Raw genomic sequence first — 24,790 nt, forward strand, 5'->3', positions numbered from 1 at the left:
CGGAGCCGGACCGAAGCGAAGCGAAGCGAAGCGGGCCGGCCGCAGGCAGCGAGTCCGGTCGCTCGGGGCGGCCTGGTGGGTTCCGCTCGGCTTGGCTCGGCTCCGTCCTGCCCCTTCCAGGCGGCGCGGCGCGGCTGGTCCGTCTGGGGCAGCGGGAGGAGGAGCCGCGAGTGACAGCCCCGGCCACGCCGCCCCCGCGGTCCGCAGCCCGGCCCAGCCCAGCCCAGCCCTGCCCCGCCCGGGGCCGGTCCTCACTGCCGCCCCGCGGAGCGCACGGCCCGGCCCGCCTCCCGTCCCGCTCCTCGGTGCCCCCAGCCCCTTCTGTACCCCACGTCCCCTCTGCCCCCTGCCCGTGTAACATCTCCCCCGCCCCACTGCCCTTGGCCCCCTCTGCCCCCCAGCTCCCTGCCCTGGCCCTGCACCGTCTGCCCCCGCTGTACCCCCTGTCCCCGGTGCTCCTTGCCCCCGCACCCCCTGCCCCCCGCGCCTTCTGCAGGCCATGCCCCCTGCACCCACTGCCCCCCGCGCCCCATGTTCCCTGCCCCTGGCAGGGGCAGCTCGGGGCTTTGGACCAGGGGTGCAGACACACGCACAGAGGGCGATCGGCCCTACAGCTGATGGAGGGGGGTGTCACCTCACCGACAGGACAGTACCGGAGAGCCCCCCGCATTCCCCCCCCCCGGGGCCCGTGCCCGGGCTACACTCCTTCCCGCTGCTCCTCTTGGCCAGGGAAGCCCCTGAGCTGAGAACCTCTGTGCGCAGTGGCCTGAATGGTGGCCAGTCCCCGAGAGGGAGGGGGGGGTCCGGCATGGGAGGTTATGCTGAGGAATCCCCCCGGCCAAGCAAGATTTCCAGAGAACCGCCCTATGGGGCAGGGCATCCAGCCAGCAGAGCTGCTTCTAAAGCCATCTGCCGGGTGGCAATGCCCTGATGCTACCTTCATGGGGCCAGTTCTGATGTCACTTTTGGTTCAGGAGTGAGAGCTGAGACTGACTCCAGTCCCCGCGGCAGCGGGTGTTTATATACCTGCCATTCTGCCTTAGCTCTGTTCTGCCTGTGTTTCTGTCGGGCTACGAGACCAGGCTTTGAACAGCCGAGCCAGAGGGATAATTCATGAGAATGCCCTGGGCCCCAGAGGGGCAGACTCAAAATGGGATGGCTTCCCAGCCTTGACTGTGATTTTCCTGCCACACACTCCGATATCATGAAGGCTCTTCTTGTCTCCCTGTGGAGTTCACAAGCTTGCAGGAAGGAGCCTTTCTGCTGGGGAGCTTGTCAACTCGGCAGGAGCAGAATCGCTGGTCGAAGTTTTCTTGCTGGGGAAGTTTTCTGCACTGCACATTTCCTGTGTAACTCCAGTGGAGATGTGGTGGCCTAGGGACAGCCATAGTAGAAAGAACTTTGGTACCCAGGTAACCCGAATACATGAGCCATGCCCCATCACTGGTTTGGCTGTTCGTGTATATATCAGGTTTAGAGGCTAACCAAGTCTTTTACCAACGGGATGTGACCAGAGATGCAGAGGATAGGTCTCAATTTTTCATGGGTTAGGGAAAGCTGTTCTGTTGATTATCCCTTGGTCCCCTGCAGGCCCCTGTCACCATCCCTGGTGCCAAGCAGGGAGAGGGATACATTGCGGTGGTGTTCCCCTCGTCTCCTAACAGATGTGTTGAATTTCAAGCCAGACATCTTTACTAGTTGGGCAGTCCCACAGGCTGTGGAAAAAAATCAGCTGTTGTAGCAACTGAATCCAAAAAGCCCCAGAAGCTCAGATGGGCACCTGACCACGTGAGAGAACCAATAGGGCACCTTCCTCATTCAAAAAAAAAAAAAAAAAAGTGTGACATCGGTCTCTGAAGTAAATATACCTTCACTCCTATGGAGCAAGGATTCAGAGAAACCATCTGTAACTAGCTAGATGCTAATGAAGCCAAAGGCAGTAGTAAAAAACCTCATCAGGCCAAAGCAAATTGATTACTCTTTGCCAGAATTATGAAATCAGCTGTTAATGGGAATGCGGTGGATATTATTTATCTGGAGTGTAAGAAGGCATTTGATGCAGTGCCACTAAATTTCATCTGAGAAATGCATGGAGTGGTTCAGCAGTGACCCAGCTGAGCGCCGTCACACTGAAAGAAAACTGAGGCCCAACCTTGCATCTGGACCCGAGGTTTCAGTGCGGCTCTGTGTGGGCCAAAGGAGCTGCTTTTGCAGATTCTTACAGGATGCAGAGCCTTGGGCTGCATGTTTGTCACAGCCATGTGAGGATGGGCTTTTTCACACCAGCCAACCTATTTCTGAGCGAGGCTCCTCCTGGAATTTTCACCAGTGTGGCTGTTTGCTTGTCCAGGTATTTTTTTAAGTAGTTTATGTCCCTGATTCCGTCAGGTACTTATGCAGGTGCCTAACTTGAAACGTGACTACACGGATGTTCCAAGTTAGACTCCTGTTTCAGTATCATGCTGAACTGGGCCTTAAACTATTAACTGGCTGGATGATTTTAAGCAATTTATTTTGTTTTAAAATAACAAATGTCTGTTGGCCTTTTTTCACACTTTTTCATGACAAACAACTTAATATTTATTGCAATATATTGTGCCAGGTTTCTTTGTTTTAACTAATGTTGGGACTTTTGCATTTTTGCCATGACTCCTCAACTATTCCCAGTTTTTCTTATTGCAGCCTGCCAGCCTTGGCGGTGCTAAACAGCAGTGTATAGAATAATAATAATAGACTAATGATACTTTGCTTGTATATACCACTTCATCCACAGGGTGCTGTAATGACTGGCGATAGGTCTAGTTTTATTAACATCCTCATTAAGGACATAGTAGCGGGGGCAAATGGCACTTTAATTACATTATAGTCAATATTGCTCAGGACAAGTAACTTGTGGTTTAGGCAAAAATCAGGAAATTAATATTCTAAAAGATTTAGACTGCCATCTAGTGACTCTGCTGTTGTAATATTTTGGTCTAGTCAACTTTGTTTGATGTTTTTCGGAGAGTAGGGGTTAGAAAACTGACCTTTTCCCCAAAACTGGAATTTTTTTTTTGGGGGGGTGGGAGAATTAAAAATGTTCTGCTTTGCAATGAAAACTATTTTATTTTTTAAACTTTTTCCTCCCACCCTCCCATTTTCCTATCTCCCTTCCACAGGGACAAAATAGAAAAGGGAAGAAAGGGGTAATGGAAAAACAAAAAGCCATTTTTGAAACTGAAAATTTTCAGTACAAATTTTGAATCAGTGAAAAAGTATTCCTTTTTAAAATCTGTGGATTTAAAAAAAAAACATTCCTATTTGTTTTGCAAAAACTCCCCATTTTTCTACCAGTAGTGGGTGAAGTGATTCCTGCTTTAAGTAGTTTGTGAAATCCTTTGGGATGAAAAGTGCTTTATGAATGTAAGATTTGTTTATATGTGTGTGTGTATGTATTTATTTAGATCTCCTCAAGGAATGGAATGAGCAATCTCACAAAGCAAAGGACACCTGATCAGCAATGGGGGCACCTGGTAATTTAATACCTACTGGAGGTAACATCCAGCGGATGTTGTGAAGGCCAGAACTGTAACTGGGTTAAAAAAAGAATTAGATCAGTTCCTGGAGCATAGGTCCATCAATGGCTATTAGCCAAGATGGTCAGGGATGCAACCCCCTGCTCTGCGTGTCCCTAAACCTCTGACTGCCAGGAGCTGGGACGGGACAACAGGGGGTGGATGGGTCACTCGATAATTGCCCTGTTCCTGTCATTCCCTCTGAAGCGTCTGGCATTGGCCACTGTCGGAAGACAGGGCCTGACCCCGTATGACTGCTTTTATGTTCTTTCATGGAAGAACCACAAGTGACAGTGGATTACGGAGGATCTTGGCCCTAAGAAATGGAGTACTCTATCCAGGTACAGCTCTTTAAAGAACAGGTTGGATTTGCTTCTCTGTTTGCTGGTGGTACCAGGGTTTACAATGTTTTGGGGTCTGGCACGACCAAATCCATTCTGTTCTAATTGGAAGTGTGCCATCTACTGGCCTTTGTGCAGGACAGTCAAAGGAACAGAAAAATCAAGTGACAGAACCACAGAAATAAGGGGTGAAAAGACACTGAGGTCATCTATCTAATGCCCTTCAACCGCTGCAGGATTGTTCCCTCCGGTATGTTCTCCAGTCCAGTATTCAATCACTAAAGAAGTGGGGTATCCACCACTCCCCTTGAAAGACCACTCCACAGCCTAATAAATCTCGCTGTTAAGAAAGGAGACATGGTATTTAGTGGACCGTGTTCTGTAGTTATTTGCTACTCCAGCCACACCATAGTCATTGTTTGCAAAATTATGCATATTCATTCCTTTTGATCTTTCCTTATCAGTCACTCCCTCACCCCTTTAATCATCTGTTCTCCTTTCTTTCTGAATTCTCTCCAATTGTTCTGGACCTCTCTGGTATTAAAGTGCCCAGCAGTCAATGCCTTATTTACATGCAGCCTCGCTAGTGCCCTGTAGAAATAGACTCTCAACACCCTGGTGTGTGCTGTGATGCAAACGACTTTTTTAGCCACTATACGGCATGCAAGTTTGTAATGAATTTGCCAGCTCTGTTAGCTGGAGTCTCTTTCACTGTTAGGCCCCCATCCTGCAAACATTTATGCATATTCTTAATTTTAGGCATGCGAGTAGTCCCACTGAAACCGAAATTCAGACATATAAGTAAGTATTTGTATGATGGGTGCCTCAGTGTTTTCCAAGTATTTCCCTCCCTAGCTATTGAATATCTGGTTTTGGGTTGGTTTGTCTCTGAGTGTATTTGTGTCATTTTTTTAGGCTGAATCTCAATTTGTTATTTCCTGCCCATATTTCTGACTTCTCCTGTTGCCTTTTTATAGTTCTTTGTCTCACCAAGGTCCAGAACTCTTCCTGCTTATTATCATAGGCAAATTGAACTAACATGCTATTTATCCTATATTGTTAAGGAAGATTTTAATTAAGATCAAGCTTAACATAAATCTATGTGATGGCATCACACTGGACACATATCCCATCTGCATACATTGCTATTCATCATTACTCTTTTCTTCTGGATTTTTGTGCTTCTTAATTTTGCACAAAACCTAATACCATGGTGATAGGTGTTTTATAAAAATCTAAAATAGATTGTGAGATTTATGCTGTTTCAGCTCATTTTTGCGTCCACGTGACAGTATTATGTCTCTCTTTTACACACACACACACACACACACACTCTCTTTCTTTCTCTCTCTCTCCTCCCATGCATCCTTTTGTCTGATTGTGATTTCTCATGTTTAGAGCCATCGGGAGAGAGCAATCTGAACCCATCAGCACACACTTCCTAATGGATTGCTCACGCACAGTGAGTTTCGAGGGGAAGAAGGATCATGGATGCTACTGTGGAACTACATGAAAGAAGGAGGACCAGCCCACAACTGGACTGATTAGCCCTTGATTAGGCCATTGTGCTGGGACAGGGAGGCAACTGGAAGCAACTAAATGTGAGGGATAGATTGTGCTGAGGTGTGTGGTTGGTTGTTATTGACATCATGTTAAGACATCACCACTAAAGCCAAACTCCAGGAATGGGTAAATGTAGACTGTAAACAGAGGCCCCGATTCACTGGTTCTGTGTGTGGAAAGGTATAATTCCTTGTGATAGGGCCTGTCTTTTTATTATGGGCATAATGCCTAGCACAGTGGAGCCATTAGATACGACTGCTATAATAGTTATGAATAATTAATGTTATTAATTATTTAATTATTATTTTATTAATTAACAAGTATGCTAAAAGAGTAAGGCCTGGTCTACCCTAGAAAATTAAGTTGGCTTAACTATGTCACTCGGGTGTGAAAAATCCTCTGGTGTAGACAGCGCTAGGTCGATGAAAGAATTCTTCCATCGGCCTAGTTACCATCTCTCAGGCAGATGGGTTAGCTTCACTGATAGGAGAATGCCTCCCGTCAGCGTAGGTCCTTTCTACACAGAAGCACTACAGTGCTGCAGATGCAGTGGTGCAGCTGTAACATTTCAAGTGTAGACAAGCCCTTATTCTCTTAACTGGTAGAGGTAAGGACTTTTATTCTCCTATGTGGGTCAGCCACTAGAGGGAGGACAAAGACCCGTATTCTAGTGTGGGTTAAATAAAATGTCTTGCATTGCATACATACACATTATCTTAGTAAGAGTGAGATCTGTTATTTTCAAAACTAGTTCCCAATGATCCTTTTGACCTGAATCAGAAACTGAATGACATGGGGACTAAGCCTGCAACAATCATGCTATGTGCCATTTCTGTGAGATGGGCCTGTGTTCATTTCTCCTGGCTGAGGGCAAGCTACGGCCTAGACCCCACAGAAGTGTCCTGGATTGTGGGTTGGGAAGCTGGCCAAATTGTGCTACAGTATTGTTCAGGGTTAGTTGTTATTGGCTTAAGCCCATCATTTCCTATAGTCTTTGCTTGTGCAAACTTCCATTGAAGTCAATGGAAGCCTTGTATGGGTGAGATATGCAAGATCGGGCCCATTAATTAAAGGGTCAGTTTTAAAATCCTATAGTGTAACAATGAAGTTCCTTTCTCTCATGTTACTTAGTAATAACACCTGAGATCGTCAGAGGTAAAGACTTCAAAACAGCCACTTCCCTCTTCCACTTCCCAGATAGTTATTATGCGGTTTGTGTACCTTTATCACTGCCCAAGTCGTGGAAATGTAACATCAGTGAAGTAAGTTTCAGTTTTGTTTGATAATCCATTTCACTTTCAGGGTCTATTCTGCACTCTGTGTTTAAACAATGCAGGAGCATGTTCATTTGTTTACAAGCAATTGTTTTCAGAATCTTAAAGAAGAATGGAAACACTTGGATTGCCCTTGGATTGCACACATTTACCGGACAGCAAATACTGCCTTCTTGGTAAACAACACGTTTGTCCATATTAGATTGATTAACTAATTAATTAATTAACTTAATCAATATGGCTTCATGCCAGGAAGGTTGACAATAGATGCTTCTTTTGCACTAAAGTAGCTAGTGGACAAATTTAGAGAAAAAATACAACAAATTTCATACGGTGTTCATTGATCTGGAAAAGGCCTCTGACTGAGTTCCAAGAGAAGTCATCTGATGGTGTATGGAGGAGAAAATGGTACCAGAGCTTTCTGTGTGGCTCGTTCCAGCCATGAACATAGGTGCAACGTCAGTCATCAGCATTTTAGTGGTGAGTAGAGGTGGAAGTGCGTCAGGGATCAGCACTGAGCCCTTTCTTCTTTATCCTCATCCTGGGCATGCTGACAAGGAAGATAGAGGAGGCGGCACCTTGGTGCGTGCTGTTTACAGGGGATACCGTTCCATGCCGTGAGGAGGAGGACAGTCTAGAGGAGGATCTTGATAAAGAGAGAGATGTGCTGCAGAGACATGGGCCCAAACGGAGCAGAGGAAAACCCTGGGATGTAATGTCAGTGATGTGACCATCGAAGATCTATCCCGGGATGGAGCTGGGCAGACACACCCAAAACACCAAGTCTCAGGTATCTGACTTGCAGAATCCAGGGAGACGGGGAACGGAATTAGAGCGAGGATCACGCATGGCCGGCTCAGGTGGTGACAGGAGTGGTATGGAGAGAGGTGAGAGGAGAACATGGAAATCCACTTCACGGAGCGGAGACTGTGGAGCCGGGCAGGCCAGGCAGGCCAGAGGGACGCTCCCTGGACCAGGCAGGACAGGCGGAGGCAGGCGGGCTCAGAGGGGTCGGTCGTGCAAAGCCCAGCCCAGCGCGGTGGGTGAAGGAGAAGGGCAGGGAGGGCGCCCCAGGCTGACATGGCGGGGGGGGGTCACCAAGGGCGCCATGTTACGGGCCGGGTGTGAGGGGGTCAGGCACCGACTGGCTCGCAGGGCCCGTCCCGGGGCGAGGCAAGGCCACGGAGGACGTGTCAGTTCATGCAAAACTCCCAGTCCCGGGGTCCCCGCAGCGCGGCTGGCCAGCCTGCGCCACGGCCGGCTCGGCTCGGCTCGGCCCGGCACCCGCCCCCGGCAGAGTCACAACGTCCGGGCCCGGCCGGGCCGGGCCGGGCCCTGCGCCGCTGGCCGCACCTACGCGCAGCGCACCTGGGCCCCCAGGTTCTGCCCTGCGGGCGGGGCGGGGCGGGGGCACCCTGGAACGGTCCATTGCACTCCAAGCGCGGGGGAGGGCGCTGAGGCTCACAGCCACAAAAGAGGGTTTTTCCTGCTCCCCACGGGGGAGGCCCTGCGGCCCTTTGGGGTACCGCGTGCCCCATCCTGGCGCGGGCTGGGCTGGCGCAGAGGCAGGTTTTGGGGGGTCAGTGACAGGGTCTGGTCTTTCTCCCCCCCTCCCCCGTTCTCCAGATCCCAGGTGGTGCCTCTCCTGCCGAGCCTGGGGACTACAGTTCCCGGCATGCCCCGGGGCAGCGTGCCTGTGCGTGCTGGGGGCGGGGCTCCGCCGCCGGGCTCCCCCCACTCCCAGTCAGCGCTGCCTGCGGCTGCCGGGCTGACAGGAGCGCCCCGGAGGGAGCGATGGGGGAGCGCGGCCGCCGGGGCCCCTGAGACCCCCGCCGCGCCCCCGCCCCCGCCATGGAGCTGGAGCAGCCCGCGGAGCACCCGGAGCCGCATGCCGCCGCCGGGGTCCCGGGGCTGCCGCTCCGCAACGGTAGGTGTCGCCGAGACCCCCCTGTCGGGGGCCCGGGGCTGGCGCTCCGCGGGGCCCGGCGAGGGGGGGTGGGGCGGGCCCGCTGCGAGCGGAGCCCCCCCGGCCCGGGGGACGGGCGCCTGGCGGGTCCGGCGGCGCGAGCGGACCTGGGCCGGCGGGGGCGGGGCAGGCGAGCTCGGGCCGGGCCGGGCCGGGCCGGGGGGGGGCGTTGGCGGCCCCGCCTTTGTCGGGGGGGGGTGTTGAACTTTTGAACTTGGCGGGGGCTCGGCCCGGGCTGTGTCCGCCCGGCGGGGCTCTGCCGCGGAGCGCTGGGGCGGGACGGAGCCGCCCCCTCCGCGGGCCCGTGAGCGCCTGGGGGGCAGGAGTGGGGAGTCCGCGGGGGCTGGGGCTGGGGCTCCCCTGGGTCCCGGTGCCTTTCGCGTTGCCCCGCACTCCGGAGCAGGGCTGGGGCGGTCGGTGCCATTCGCTCCCGGTGCCTTTGTGTCGCTCCCTCAGCGCCGGCTCCGAAGGAGGCTAATCATGGTGATTTTTGACTCCGAACCCCATTCCCAGCTCTCTTTGAATGCTTCCTCCTGTGACTTCCTCCCCCGGCCAGAACCAGCTTGAGATGTCAGCGATCAATCTCGTGTGTAAATAGTATTTGAATATTTTATAACTGCTGGGTTCAGTGGTGTTCCCTCTCGTTAAACGGTGAATCAATAAACCCCATACAAATGCAACCTTATATTGTTATGTGAAACTTGACAAAGAAACCTGTAGTAACACATGCAAAAATCACGGGCTCTTTCTGCATGTGTGCTCAGTTCTTGCCTGGCAAAATTCCTTGTAGCTTATTTTGCAACAAGATTCCTTTTAAACAGAGGTCTATTATCACTGTCAGGTTGTAATACAACTCAAACTGGAGTTTAACAAGAGATACCAATCTTGGTGACCTTTTTAAAGATAATAACCTGGTTAGGTAACTCAAGTCAGTAAAGTTCATGGAACATTATAAGTGCTTAAGGTAGAGAGAATGCGACTTCTTGAAATGTGGGTGAAGTTTACTGACTCGCTTCCTTGATGAATAAGAATTTCTAGGTATCATTTCTCTCTAAAATAAAGCAGTTGGTTTTATGCAGCTGTTTCTAACCCATACTGAGGGGGTAGGTGTGTAATGTACATTAGCATAAAATAAAAAAGAGGAAACAATTGTATAAACTCTGAAATGTTTCACAGTGTCACTGTGGGCAAAGTTCTCTAATGATTGTTTTATCCCTATTATCAAAGGGATAAAACACAGGTTTGGTTAATCTCATGTTCCACTGTACGTCTGTATATGCTGTAGTTTGCAAGGTGTAAGATTTTCTCCACTGACATTTCTGAATGTTTACAGTGCACGGAATTATTCTTTTGATCATATTGAATGCCTTTTCTTCCTGGCTGTGCTGTTCATCTTTTGGCTCTCAAACACAGTTTTGTACATTGTTCAATTTCCAACATTCATATTTTTGAGGAGAGACTTGTTAGAACATATTCTAACTACATCAATTTGAAATCTGTTCGGTTAAAAAAATAACTTCAAATAGCAGGTACTATATCAGCACCTGAATTCTTTTGCCAATCTTTGTGGTGTGCAATCCCATTTTCCTGCTGTTTTTAAAAAAAAAAAAGTATATCTTCCCCTCTGCATGTGAAGGACCCACACAGACAAGTGAAGCTGACTACAGAGGAAACAGTTGATGCTAACCAGACACACAGTGTAGTACAATGCATACAAAATAATTTAAAAAAGAAACAGTTTTCTCTAATTTTTGTTGTTGTAATGTAGGTGTTATTTACAACAGTAAGTTGGGTTTTTTGTTTTTAAATTCAGAGGGATTTTAAATCGAGTACTTCTTAAAGCTGCTAAAAACAAACCTTCCTCTTAAGGAAATACTGGACTACCAACTATATATTACACCTTTAATACTTTCCCACTTCTCTAAATTAGAGTTTAACATTTTTATTTTGTTTTGGGAAAGGTCTATTGCTGTATATGTGCATCCTCAATAACACAAGAGTTTCAAAATGTTTTTCCCACGAACAAATTTTTGCCCTCAAGCAATGCACATTTGGAGTAATGTTGTTTATTACTGCTAAACCAGTTTAATTGTTTTATTTGAGGATCAGAATTGCTTATTTAAGTGTAGTAGTCTTCTACTATTGTAAACTCGCTAGCTAGCTGTGGCTGCAGTTATGAAGCATTTTGAATGGGTGACATAACAATCTATTATTTTTTTGCTTGCAGTAAAATGTGAAATGCTGACATAGTATTGAGACATTGCTTGACCTTCAGTCTTTCTAAATCCTACAGCAGAAGGGGGAGGAGGAGAAGACTATTGACTTGTCACTTTGTAAACAGAAAAATATCAGTAAACAATATTGTAAATGAAGAATCTGAATACTTTGTTATTTTTTAATAAAGATTGGCATCATTCTTAGTTTAATTCCTTGAGGTACAATATTTTTTATTTTCTTCATTGCATTGTCTACAAAAAGAGAATAAAAAGAAATTGATAATTGCGTTTTTTAATATTTCATATTGGGTGAAATACTGAGAATATTTAAATAGGATTGCATTATTGGTGGCTTTGTCATGTTTAGGGAAATAAACTCTTTATATAGTTTGTTACTGTGGTAACCTATAAAAACTTGCATAATTTAATTAACATTTTTCATGAGTATAAGTCGCCTTAGCATATGGATGTGCAGTTGCATAACTTCAGTTAAGCAATTAAAGTTACAACTCTTGAAAGAGTATTTTGCATATTTCAAGACTTAAAAGACAGATGGGGATTTTTTTTCTTACATTTAGAGAACATGTTCTTGCCATCGTAAAACTGAGTGGGGAAACACAGGTAAAATTCATTTATCTTCACAACTTGTTTAAGTGCCGGAACATGAACTATATAAGAGAGCTTAGCATTCAAAAAGAGATTTGACAAGTACTGTTATGACTAATTTTTTTTTTTAATTTGTTTTTACGGCATTATATTGTGGCATGCATCCCTTCTGCACTATTGAAAAAGACTGAGAAACCACTTCTAAAAACCATTTTTAAAAGATGGTTTCAGCTAGCATTGTTTGCCCCTCAGTGAGGTCAGTGTGTAATATAATTAACAGTTTGTGAAAACCATTACGCTCTGCCTGTACTAATGACAAAATGTACTAGTTGAAATTAATTTTAAAATGGTTTCTGAACACTATCCATTGTAGTTTGGATAAGATCTCTAAAGACCTTTACTTCTTGATTATATTTCCAAAACACATGTATTTATATATTAGAAAACTATCAAATTTTGAATAAAACCTAAATTCAAGGAATTTGTTTACAGACAGGTAAATAAATTTATTTGAGTGAAGCTTAGAGTGGGGAGAAAGGAGACTAGTGAGTGTGTGTGCAGGATTTTAAATAACAATTTATTTTTTAGTTCCATAGCTTTCCTGGAAACTTCATTACATAGATGCAGAACAGTCAATAGCTGAGAGAGAAAGCATTCAATAAACAAAGACAAATTTGTTGTTGTAGTAGGATCTCAATTTACTTGCGCTACAACTTTTCTTTGAAGTTTAAAAAAAAATGAAGCTGGTGAGTTGTACAGTGGCAATGCTATCTTCAATGTGTCTGAATAAACAAGAAGTTACTATGTTATTTTAACCAGATCAGATTTGCTTGTTGAACGTGGGTGGTTCTCTTGGTGAGAAAGCAGACCCAATAACAGAACACTGGAGTGGAAGCTGGGAATGGTATGAGAAATATGTAAGTTATTACTAATCATTAGAAAACATTTAACATTCATATAATTTGATTTGAGAATATAAAAAATGGACAGTATTTTCTCTGAGCACTTAAGTTGAATTTGCTGATTTTTAAAATATACTGTAATCAAGAAAATGATTCATAGGTGTCTATGAACTAATATACCAACAAATGAAAGCAGCAGTGTACATTCAGCAGAAATACGATGTCAGCAATATCTGAAATTGCAATTATACAGTTTGAAAAACCTTGTATTGCTGATATCCTATGAAGTGCTCCAAAGTTGCAAGGTGATGAGAAAACGAAGGAAAACTGTCCGTTATAATGCTTTCTTAATGGAAAGGGAAGTAACTTCATCTTCAAAACGCATTTATGGATTACTCTTAAAATGATATTTTTGTGGATGCACATTGTAATTTTTCTGAATGATTTATAAATGCCTTAACCATGTAAATGTATTTGTCACCATGATGTAAACCAGAAACTCATTTACAACAGCATTCCCCAAGAATGAGAACAGAGTTTATCCTGTTGATAAACTGATTATTTAAATAAAGCCTTTAGCAGTGTAATCTGGTAATTCTAATTAAGTCATTTACATAAAAGACTGGCTCAGGGTTTCATCAGATGGTTGCTGGTGAGCTGAAATGCATTCTTTCCCTCCAGCTGTATTAAACTAGCCTTTTGATCCTTCTTTTGAGCCCTTAAGCTATAGTGGTTATCACTTTGGAAAGTTAATTGAGGAGGGAAATTAGTTGGGGAGAAAACTCTGTCAGGTTGGTCTTCAATCTTAATATTTTCAGTTATCCAAATGGAAGAATTTCAGAATTTTTAAATGAAGCATTGACTGAAAGTGATGCTTTTAAAAGAAAAAATGTGTTGCTGACTGATTAGGTTAGAATCAAGCGCTTTATTCTCTCCCCCAATCTTCATAAGTAACTCATCCTTTACCTGGTATTGAAAACAATATATTTTTGACGGCAGAATTATCTTGACAATAAGCTTACATTTCACAATCTCCAAAAAGTTAGGCTGGGGTTTGAGAAGGTGGAATGCCCTAGTTCTGTTGAAATTCAATCTGAGTTAAATACCTAACTTCCTTAGACATCTCTGAAAATCCATCTGATATTTATTTCTATAGAAATGGTGAACTGATAGTTGCTTAAGTGATACATTCCTAGTTAATACTTTGTATCAATATTCATTTTGTAGAGAGATGGGCACCCTAGGTTGACTCTTTTTAGATTCTCTTCCTCATTAAGAACACTTTAGAAACAAGAACTGCTGAAAAATAGACCAATTTTCTTATGTCAGACTGAGGACAAGCTGCTGTGGTGCCCTTGTCTTGGAAGTTTATCTTGTAAAGTGTACATGGAGTATTTTAAAATATCTTGTAAATGTATCTTGGAATTGCCAAGCCCTTGGGACCTAATCACAACGAAGTCTCCTGTTATAATGAATCACAGAAGCTGTTCAAGCAGAAACCACAGATGGCAGTAGTAGTATATATTTCTGTCTTTGAGACTGAGATTCTATTCAGGTTAGTGTGAGGAATTCCTTATGTGCTGTTGATTGATCAGCTGGCAGGTGTAATATCTCTGAAAATGAAAAAATGATCAGCATCTGTTTTTTGAAAATTGTGGATATTTTTGCTAGGTTCTGTTGTTTGCATTTAGTGTTTGTTTCCAGAGCTCACAACTGTATCGTAATTCTTGTGATATTTGTGTTTTTAAAGCTGCTGATCCTGGAGCTAAGTGATTACATGAGACTCTCAGCTTTCTTTTAAAAAAAAATTCTAACCTTCATGGTGCAGTGAAAAGTTGAATAGGTGACTAGAATTCACGTAAAATGCTCAGGAACCCAAACTTTATTATTTTCTAAAAATCTCTTGTTTAAGCTAATCTCATGATTTTGTGGAGGCCCAACTCATGATTTTTTTGATATTTGCATTTGGCAGTGCTGAGTAACAAGTCTTATTAATTTTGTTGTCCAAAACTGCATCTCCACATTTGAATTTGTTAGTTGGTTGACTTAAATATTGCAGAAAGTTAAAAGTACTTAAAAATATTAAGTGCATAGACTAATTCTGTGAAATGCCTGACATGGGGAAAGCTTCCAAGTAGGGACTCCTTTGTCCATGAGTAGCTTCATTTGATGTATTATCGAATGATTCCTACAAAAAGTAATGCAGTATCCTTGATTAACTTATCTATAAGAAGTTTAGTGGTCTAACTTCAGTTTTTGTGTTACTGATTTAAAACAGAACATTTTTGTTTTGCTGCAAATAATAGGTTTTTTTCATTTATAGGGCTAGGGATTTAGGTGTAAATTTAGACTGAGAATAACCCCTAAATCCTGCTTTGGTTACTGAATCCTTAATTTACTGATAGGGTTTGATCTTGCAAACTCACTTATGATTATATCTTACTTATGCTGGTATTGCTGCAGACTTAATTGGGACTACTTGTATAACTAAGTATGCAGGATTTGTACATTAATGATTACATAAATTGAAATGAATTTTGATTTTTAAAATATGCCTTCTATTACAAAGATTTATACTTCATCTAATTTAGTCATTATATGAACCCTTCTTTTTCCCCTGAAATATTAAAGCTAGTCCCCGATTGTGTGTGGCTCTTAGACATACAGTGGTGACTTTCATAAATGTGGGAGTGCTATCTCCAGAGTCTGGGTTGATTTCAATTTGAGTAATAGGATTCTGTCTCCCTGAATTGTTGCATCAGTTGGATAATGTATTCTTCAGTAGTTATCTTAAACAAATGTGTAATATTGCTGTAAGTTGTTCCAATGGCTATTGTATAGCACTGCAGAAGATACTGTATTTTGGTGCTGTGTTGATTTTGTAAATCTGTAACAATGCTAAAAATTAATAGTTTTAGAATGTTTGCCTCTTACAGTTTACCCATATTTATCAATAGTTTTAGCGTTTAAGCTATATTTGCCAAATAATCAGGCAGGTTATAGTATTTCTTGATAATTATTATTTCCTTTACTAGATTAATCTTAACTGGCTGACCCCTTAACCATCCCCTTTCCCTTTCACAAGTTAAAATTGGAAGCAACTCTCAAATGGTGCTAACAGCAATTCTCAGGCCTAAGAATGTCAGCAAAGATAGAAAGAGATGGGCCAGGTAGCAGGAGCTATACTCCAAGCTATGACCCTCTGTACTCTTTTTGTCATGTCATCCAAATTCCAGAAGCAGTTTAGTCTTTGCAGTAGACAGGGTTGGAGAGATTCAGAATGGAGAAGTATGAGTTTTGAGCCAATAAATAACCGTGAAAAATCCTTATTACCTAGTCTTCATTTTTAACTGCATATTTTGGTGAGAACAGCTGAATCAGGGTTTTTTTGGTTGTAGAACTTTCATTTATTGAGAACAAATTTAAATATGCAGCGCACTTCTTAATTACTTATTCCTCTGTGTTAAGGGGCATCTATGATGTTTAATGCTGCAGTTCCGTGCCACAGAAAACCTCATTACATACTTCAAATGCTATAATTCTCAGTTGTAACAACACACATTAACACAAAGGATAGAGTTACAATTGGGAAGAATGATCCTTTGAAAATCAAGCAAACTTTTTGTATTAAATGTGAATTTTGTCATTCTAATTTTAGGAGAAAATGTTACCACCTTTGTTCTATATTAAGTAGTAAAAATATTTCCATCCTTTCTCCACAGTACATGTATCTTCATTTTCACATATAATAGATGTAAAAGATTAGTAATTTTAATAAGTGAATTATTTTAAAATATAACTTCAGTACAACTTTTTAATTATTTCACTGAAAAAGATGAATATTTTGTAATTAAAGTAATATAAAACTCAAGTTTCAGATTGCACTGAAAATACTTTAGTTTACCATTTCTGAGAATAAATTTTTGTAGTGAAAATAGGAAAATAGGTGTTAAGGAGTTGCAAATTATTCTACATGGTAGTTGCTTGTAGAAGTCATTCCACAGTAAAATAGCTAACTGAAATCGTGTCACATGATCTAAATAACAATAGACAGTTACAAGATCAGCCAAAAACTGTGATGTGTGGTGAAAAGGAGCGTCGTAACAAAAGTTTGCTTATAGAGTCTCTGGCATCTGTATAGGTTTGGTTTCCTTTTATAGACCATCAAAATAGTACCTTTTTGTATGTGTTGTGTGTACCTACAGGATAATTACCAAAAACCACCTGTAACTTTGGTGTTCAGATTCTCTTTCAGGTGTCAAGAGAAGACCCAAGACATCTTCTTCCTTTACTTTTGCTTGTTACCATTTTCTCTTTTCTTTTCCTTTTTCTGGGGGGGGAGATGGACACTTTTTTCCTCTGTACATCACTAGACCACAAAGCTTGAATTTTCCCTTATCGCACCTGTCTCTAACAGGACAGTCAGCCCAGATGGAAATTCTTATTACCCTAAGGTGTACATATAATAATACTTCAGTCTTCTCCACACAGACAGAAGCTAAGATCTAGGAACAGTGTGAACAATTATTCTTCATCTTGAGGCTGAACTAGTTGATATAGATGTCAGATGGAAGAGACCTATGATTGTGATTCTTTCGATATGTAATGCACCCTTTTATTAAAAGACTAGTTTTGACTATTTTCTTAAAGTCAGATTGAGTTTTTCTGTCCTTAGACAAGAAGTGGTTGAATCTTGCTTGGGATCCCCTGAAAGTTAGTATTATGTAATTGCTGCATAATACTTACAGGCTCTTGATGATATTTGTTTAAACAAGGACCTTTCCTTGAAAGAGTTGGGGGAGGGAATGAGCTGGTCTCTGTAGTAAATTCACAAAACTTATTGCTGATGACATTGATTCTATGCACAGACAAGGAAGTCATCTCACAGAGCATAGAATAGTAACTCCTTCTCCACTGGAAACTCGGAACTAATTCAGTGCTTATCAAATGGAAAATAACCTCAGCAACAAAAGGAATGTTGGGAGTCTAAAAGTTTATTATGAAACAATGTGTGGGTAACTTATAGTCCTATAAAATGCCAGTTGCCAACATGATTACAGTGTTTCATAGAGCTGGGGGGAAAAAATCCAAGGCAGTAAATCAGGAGACATTTATTTGGCAAATTTGTATATTGTTATACTTAGGGTGAACTATTGAGAAGTTTATAAAGAGACTCAGCATAAAGTCTCATGTGGTATGTTTTCTGGCTTTTTATAAAGAACACAGTTTTCATAAAACAATGTTTTGCAATTAAGTACAAATATTAAATTGTAATCTGGTTTTGAAATTATTGGATTTAGCCTTGCAATTATAGTTTGAGCACTGAATGTGAAGAGCCCTGTGTGGATACAAAATTTGTATCTGCATCCGATACACAATCTGCAAAAATGGTCCATGGATTTCTGCAGATTTGCAGAGCTCTATGAATGTTATCTCAGCCCTGTATCTGTACACATGGATATCTGACTGCTGCCTTAGGGATCTTTGTAATCACACTTTGTACCTCACTGTTGCTCGATTACATATGAAGTTTTAAGTCTATTTCCATCTTCTTGCTTATCTGATATCTACCATATCAGTTTGTCACCATAAAAAACTTTGGCTTGGTTTTAGGATTTTCTGCTCGATTTGTGGAGCGGCTTCAATTTTGAGCTCTCCATATCCTAAGGAGATGATAACCTTTAAGATTTCAAATGCACAATGTGTAAACTCAAAACTCAGTGTGTATTAAAGAAAGCTGCCTAACAGAAAAAACCTTCAGGTCTGTTTGCAGGCAAGTAAAAGGGACAACCCAGCAGGAAGAGGGGCCCACATCTTGAAATATTCATCAATCATTTTCTTGGCACCAGGAAACCAATCAGCCTTTTAGTGGGTAGAGCATGATCAGTCACATAATATGGGAAATTACAATCACTTGCCCTACCAAAAAGGTTGTCGTCATGCTGATAGTGAGTCAGAGAGGTTGCTGTCTTGGTGCTTTTTGAGAACTAAAGAATTGCATAGAGTGCTTGATATAAAGGATTTTTTTAGTGAAGAAAATTATTTAGCATTCCATATATAAAACTTGTGTTAAGGTTAAGGACTTTGACATCTTTAGAGCAGGTTTTATTGGGACTGAGTTTATTCTCCCTGTAGCTTTCTGTTGCTGATATGTGATGTATTTGCACTTTCCTGCAATATAAAGTGTTTGGATTTTTTGGTTTTTCTCTCTTGTTTCATCTTGTCCATCCTGTTTCTTATGGGATCTAACTTTCAATATACAGGTGCTTTTTTTGTCATAAGAGAATGGACTGTTTCTACTCTGGTTTCAGCACCGTAGCACTGGGATTCTTATGACTTAGGAATAATGATTTATATCTCATGGTATGTTGGCACCCCTTGTTTATAGATAGAATATAGTCTATAAAATCTTGAGCTTTTTTTTTTTTTTTTAAATGCTTTGTACCGAGGAGGTACAGTTACTGTCACTGTATGTGCAGTATGTTGTGCAAGGTATTGCTACAAGCAACTGAGATGTTGTTGGAAAAACAAAGTTCAGATAAAATGCTGCAAGTTTTAACAAGTGAGGTGGCTAATAATTTTGTACCTCATATACAAATGTCCTACAATAAAAACTGACAGGAATGTGACAGTGGTATTTAGTATTAGAAGTAACTGCCTAGCCAATTACTGGAATTCATTGGTTGGAGAAATGAGCTCCTGTGGTCTCTGCATAGAGTGTTGTTCAGTGAGTTTTGTTTGCAAGGAAACTTTGAGACTACTGGGTCTAATTCAGACTTGTTTATGGAGTTACACCTCTTCGTATCAGGTCTGAATTTGGCCTAGTGAGTTTAAACAATGGCAGGGAGAAGGGCTAAGCTTCAATTGACAGTTTGCTTGTAGAGATGAGGGTTTTCTTGATGCTTAGGCCTATAGTTAGGATTCATTGTTATCTGCTTGAATATTTAGTTTGAATATGAGCACTACACTAAGTGAACAGATTGGATACTGAGTTAGAATGATGTGTTGGTACCCTTTATTACAGCTCATTTGCCTCCCACTATATCAGCCTGGAGTATTCTTTTTAAAAGGAATGTAGTAGCCACTTTGAAAGGATCTCTGTCCAGATTAGGGCACTGAATGGTCAGGAAAATGACAGATGTTTTCATCTGGTGGTGGGCGGCCTGATGAGGAGAATGAAATGGTTGAAGCCTACACTTGTAGGTGCCTTTTGTCCCACTTTTTCTTTACTCCCCCTGCACCTCTCCCACTCTTGCAGTAGTGGCTAGTAGAACCTTACCTCCTGCTGGGAGAGCAGCACACATCTGCTGCTCTGAGGCTGCTTTTTCTCCCTCTGTGTAGTGTCAAGTAGTGGGTGGTGAGGACAAGATTTTTTTGTCTGGAATCCTTCAGAGCTGAGCCTGGAGAACAGGAGACCTCAAGCTGACTTCAGACTCAAGCTTCTCACTTGGCAGATAGCAGCTGCTGCTACTGGACTTGCAAAAATCACTGTGCAGTCTGTGGAAAAAATGAGCATAGTTTTTTTTGTTTGTTTTTTGGCAGTTGAAGTAGGACATTAAGTGCATTTGCCTAGCATACAATATACTGGCTAACTTCTGTTCAATACCTTAAAACACCCAAGGGCATAGTCACAGTCAGATATAGCCATGTTTATTGGGGAGGAATGTGTTTTTTGTAATACTAAAGGCATGTTAGAAGCTCTTGCAGGGTATTTTCCCAACCAAACTTTATTAAAGAATCTTACGTTAGTGATACAAAATTGTAAGAGGAAAGCTTAATTAAAAAAAATACAAGGAGATAATAGACTAAACTGCAGAGTTCTGGCAGATCTTCAGACTGCAGTCTAAGATAATGTTGTACAAATCTAGATGTCTAGTTAATAATCCTAAACTACAGTGTGTGTACATGTAATTGACAATATTTTTGTCAAATATGTAAAAGGAACACTAGTTAAAAGCTGTAACTCTTGTTTCCTATTAAAAATGATTGTGCTTGGATGTTGCCAGTGCAGATGTTCAACATATTTAATAAGTGAGCAAGCCAGCTGTTGTTTCTCTTTCAAAATACTGAGGGCAAAATCCCAAATCCTAGTTAGTAATTAAAAGCCTTGAAATGACCTTGAATCTAACCAAACTACAAAAGCTATCTTGAAGTAAATTTATGGCTTTTGTTCAGTGCTGAGGAGGTTAGGTAGAATGATGTACTACACTGTTTGCTAAAACCTTAAGTGGTAGCCTTGGGTGAGCACTGAAGATCAGAAATAATTAATAAGAAATGCCATTAAAGCACAAAAGAGCAACACAGAATGGTTGCAAGTCATTTCTTTCGAATGGGATATGTGTGGAATTCAGAACCAAAGACTAAATTGCTTGTTCAAGTCTTACCTGACTGGAAATACTTTCCCTTTTAAAAACTTACTATTTTCATTTATAAACATAGGTTTGCATACAGGGAAGAACCAGTCAGATTTAATAACTCCCTGTTTTAAAAAATCTAACTCATTTTTTCTAATCAACAAAACTAATGTAACGGTTTTGAATATTTCAATAATATTTGTATGTATTAAAACTCTTACACACTTGTAGCAAGATAAGCAACGCTAAGAGCTTGTCTATGCTTGAAATGCTACAGCGGCACAGCTGTCCAGCTTCAGTGTAGACACTACCGATGCTGAAGGGAGGGGTTCTCCTGTCGGGGTAAGTAATCCACCTCCCCGAGAGCTGGTAGCTAGGTCTTTCATCAGTCTAGTGCTGTTTTGTGGCCGGTTAGGTCAGTTTAACTACACTGCTATGGGGTGTGTATTTTTCACACTCCTGGGTGACGTAGTTAAGTCAACTTAATTTTCTGGTGTCAACCAGGTCTAAGAACAGTATCTGTTACTCTGGAAATAAACTGTCCCAGTTCTGTGGCTTTCTTCTATAATTTGGAATATTTACAGAAGTTGATTTTTTTTCCCTTCAGTTTAAAATCACTTCTGTTTCATGCTAAAGGAAACAAATAGGTAAAGAGAATTATTCTTGTTAATGTTCATATTGGATCCCACACTTCATTGTGCAGGTTGAGCTTTGAACTATTATCTTACTAATGATTAGGAATCTTGAAATTCTCAGTAAGAACTAGGCTTGTCTGTCAATAGACGAGATAACACTTGTCCCACAGCATCATAAAGATGATGAACTGCTGAAGGATGAGCTAGAAAGCACATAGTGTAATACATGTATATGTTAAATATGTATATGGCTAGATTAGCTGTTGAGATGGATTTTAAGTGCACAGAATGATGTTAATAAGAATATTCTTGGCACATGTGCACATATGATAGCATTAATTGTAGTTCTAGCTGTGTCATGTATCACGAGAATGCAATAATGAAACTATGGACAGGACCTAGACAACTGAATTTATATTTCAAGATTAATATGTCATAGTTCAGAGCCAGTAAATGTCAAACCAAAATCACTTCTGTCATATCTGTAGTCACTGTGGAAAAGATTCTTTTTAAAAACAAAAATAGTTGGCAGGGCATAATCCAGAGTGCTGGCTAGTATTTTCCTTCAATAAAACTAGGGGAGATTCAAAACTGCCTAAAGGATTTTAGAGTGCAAGTCTCTTATTTCAATGGGATCTGTGCTTGGAAATCCCTTAGGTACTTATGACAGATCTTTCCTCTGATATATGTTTGTTTGTTTGTTAGTTGAGCATGTAACTTTTCTTGCTTTTACCTGCATTCCATGTGTAGTTATCAAACTCTTGCTTTACAAAAATCACAATACTTCAAAATTAAATCATACATATCAGTGGACAGTACAGAGTATAAATTAAACAGTGGTGTAAAGACATAGTGAAGAAACATACATTGTGCCTGAATCTTCTAATATGGAAGATGAGAAATTAAGATAGATACTTGTAAAAGAGATTCCCTAAGATTTAAAATTCTTTCAAAGACTGCAAGGAAAGCCCTTTTATTTTAGACAGTTGAATTGAGACTGCCTTCTGTGGTGATGTCCTTTGGGAGAAGCCTTTGATTTAATGTTTTAGAAATGTAGGTGAGAAGAAAATAACCTTGATAAATACCAAAAGTCTGTTTTTCTTTCCCTCTCTGGCTTTAGAATGTCTCCAGGCCACATGGAGTTTTAAATTGCAAGAAAATAACTTGTTAGCCCAATATTGCTGAGCCTTGGCAATGGAAATGTTGGTCTCTTTTAATGAAGAGCTCTGTGAAACTCAAAAGCTTGTACCTTCCACCAGCAGAAATTGGTCTAATAAAAGATATTATATCACCCACTTAGTCTCTTTTTTAATTACTTCTCTGAAGTGATTTTGTGTAGTTAAGATTTCTTATACCAACTTACGTTTTATGTTTATTGGCAGAAATCCCTTTTTAGCACTCATTGATTTGAGATTAGTCGGATGGTGAATTTTGAATGAACTAACATTCAGTGAAAAAATTGCATCAAAGCTTTCTCTGAGAAGATAGTTCATGACAATATGATAACATATCAAACTTACAAGTAAAGCAAAACAGTCATAGCTATCCTGAAGCTTGCTTTGTAACAAAATCATTGAGGCTACATTGCAGTAATGCCATAAGCAGGAGCTCATTCCTAAAATACTTATCTCGATGCACAAACTTTACATGTTGGTCTCTACTGCATTACACAGTAGAGGGGAAACTGTGGTATGCAGTTCTCATCTGAGTAGGTAAATGATCAGCTTTCTGACCATCCTGCTCTATCCTAAGGAAGGAGCAATACCAATAATCTGTATCACTGTGCAAAAGCTGTATCAGAGTGCAAGAGCGATGTAACTGTACTAAGGTGAGCAACATATGAGCCTGTATGCTAGGACAAGATGCATATTGCAGCACTGTGAAAGGGTAAGGCAGTGAATTGGCATTATGTGGGGTCTTAAGAGGGGGTCTGACTTTGTCTAATTTGTACGTATTTTTGTTAAAAACTGGCTTTATAAAATTGTCTGTGCTGATTGTTATCTACAAGAGTTTCTTTAATCTCTGGCAAACAAAATTCATCTGCTGAAGTGTGTCATGCAATGAATGCTAATAGAAGGAGGGGTAGGTGTGTGGTAATCCTCACACAAACATTAAAATTGTATGCCAGCTACACTTTACTTCCTGTTTTGTTTGCTCTTATGTATAGAAATTGTGAAAGTGTAGACTCTTGCAGGGGACGTGATTGACAACTACATTGGCTTCCAAAATAAACAACTTACAGCTGTCAAAGGATGAGTAGTATGTGAAAGCAGGAAACATTGATTGGGACACATTGTTTTTCCACCAGTATCTCTTCCAATGTGAAAGGAAAATTACATTAATGTTGATGGTAGATAAGTGATAGTATAAACTACTGGTTACTTATTGTAGGCGATTTTGATCTGAGCTGGAACACTAAGCGCAAAGCCACCAGCATCTTGGCAGAAGGTTGTTTTTTGATTTATGTTTGAATGAGTTTTTGAAGACATGGAGTTGTAAAACGAGTGGTTTTTTTTTTTTTTTTTTTTTAAGACATGGTTACTTGACTGTAAAGACCATTATGTATTTTGAGAGAACATTCCAGGAAGCTATTTGTCACAATTGAAGGCTAGCTCAGTCTAATGATGATACTTAATGTCAAGATCAGCTATTTCACTGCTCATTTTAGCAGAAACCTCAGGCTAATATGTTAGACACTATTAGATGTAGTTGTAAATAGATACCAACCAACATTGCCTCTGTCTTGCTCAGATTGAGCCTAAGCCAACTGCTTTCCATTCCTATCCCTATTAAACTCACATATGCTTCTGCACTAGATAAGAATGCACAGTGCTGGTTGTTAGTGGCATGCTATAGGGTCTTTCCTTCCTTAATGACCTCATGTTGAACAAAAGGTGACCAGAAACTGGAACAAAACCATTGATTCACTTCATGGAGATAGCTGAACAGCCATCCGTTGCTGCTGACCTGAGGCTGGAAAGGAGGCAGCCTCTTTTGAGAGAAATAGCTCCCACTTCCAGTTCCTTGAAGCATTCAGTCCCTTGGCTAAAAGCACGTTAACACTTGAATCAAATCTTGTTGTGAAGGAACTTCTTGCTGTTCCCAGTTTTACAAAAAGGGGTAGGCGTTGCATTTAAATAGTGTTACCAGTGGGATTTGAGCACAGAATAACAGATGGAGGACCAGCAGTAATGTAAAGGGCAAGACCACCTGGTAAAAGGATTCTAGGCTATGAATAGAAAAACCCTTTCATTCTGTTTATGGGGGTTACTTAGGCTTGTCCACACAAACAGTTGTACCAGTTTGACTAATGGTATAGTTTTTTATACCACAATTGTTAAATGGAGCAACTGTGTGTGGACTGTTATGTTGGATTAAC

At 41.5% G+C, this 24,790-nt stretch overlaps 1 protein-coding gene across 2 annotated transcripts in view; it reads left to right on the forward strand.

Annotated features, from left to right (window-relative positions):
- The first annotated feature begins 8,143 nt into the window (after positions 1-8,143).
- NR6A1 (nuclear receptor subfamily 6 group A member 1) overlaps positions 8,144-24,790 on the forward strand; it is a 162,015-nt gene continuing 145,368 nt past the window's right edge. For both annotated transcript variants that reach the window (XM_067541589.1, XM_067541590.1), the window contains exon 1: positions 8,144-8,659. In XM_067541589.1, coding sequence (XP_067397690.1) covers positions 8,584-8,659 — 76 coding nt within the window. In that variant the 5' untranslated portion in view covers positions 8,144-8,583. The remainder of the gene's footprint in view (positions 8,660-24,790) is intronic.

This window comes from Emydura macquarii, unplaced genomic scaffold (assembly GCF_026122565.2).
Source record: "Emydura macquarii macquarii isolate MOO-44397 ecotype Brisbane River unplaced genomic scaffold, CSIRO-AGI_Emac_v2 contig_691, whole genome shotgun sequence".
Lineage (NCBI taxonomy): Eukaryota > Metazoa > Chordata > Testudines > Chelidae > Emydura > Emydura macquarii.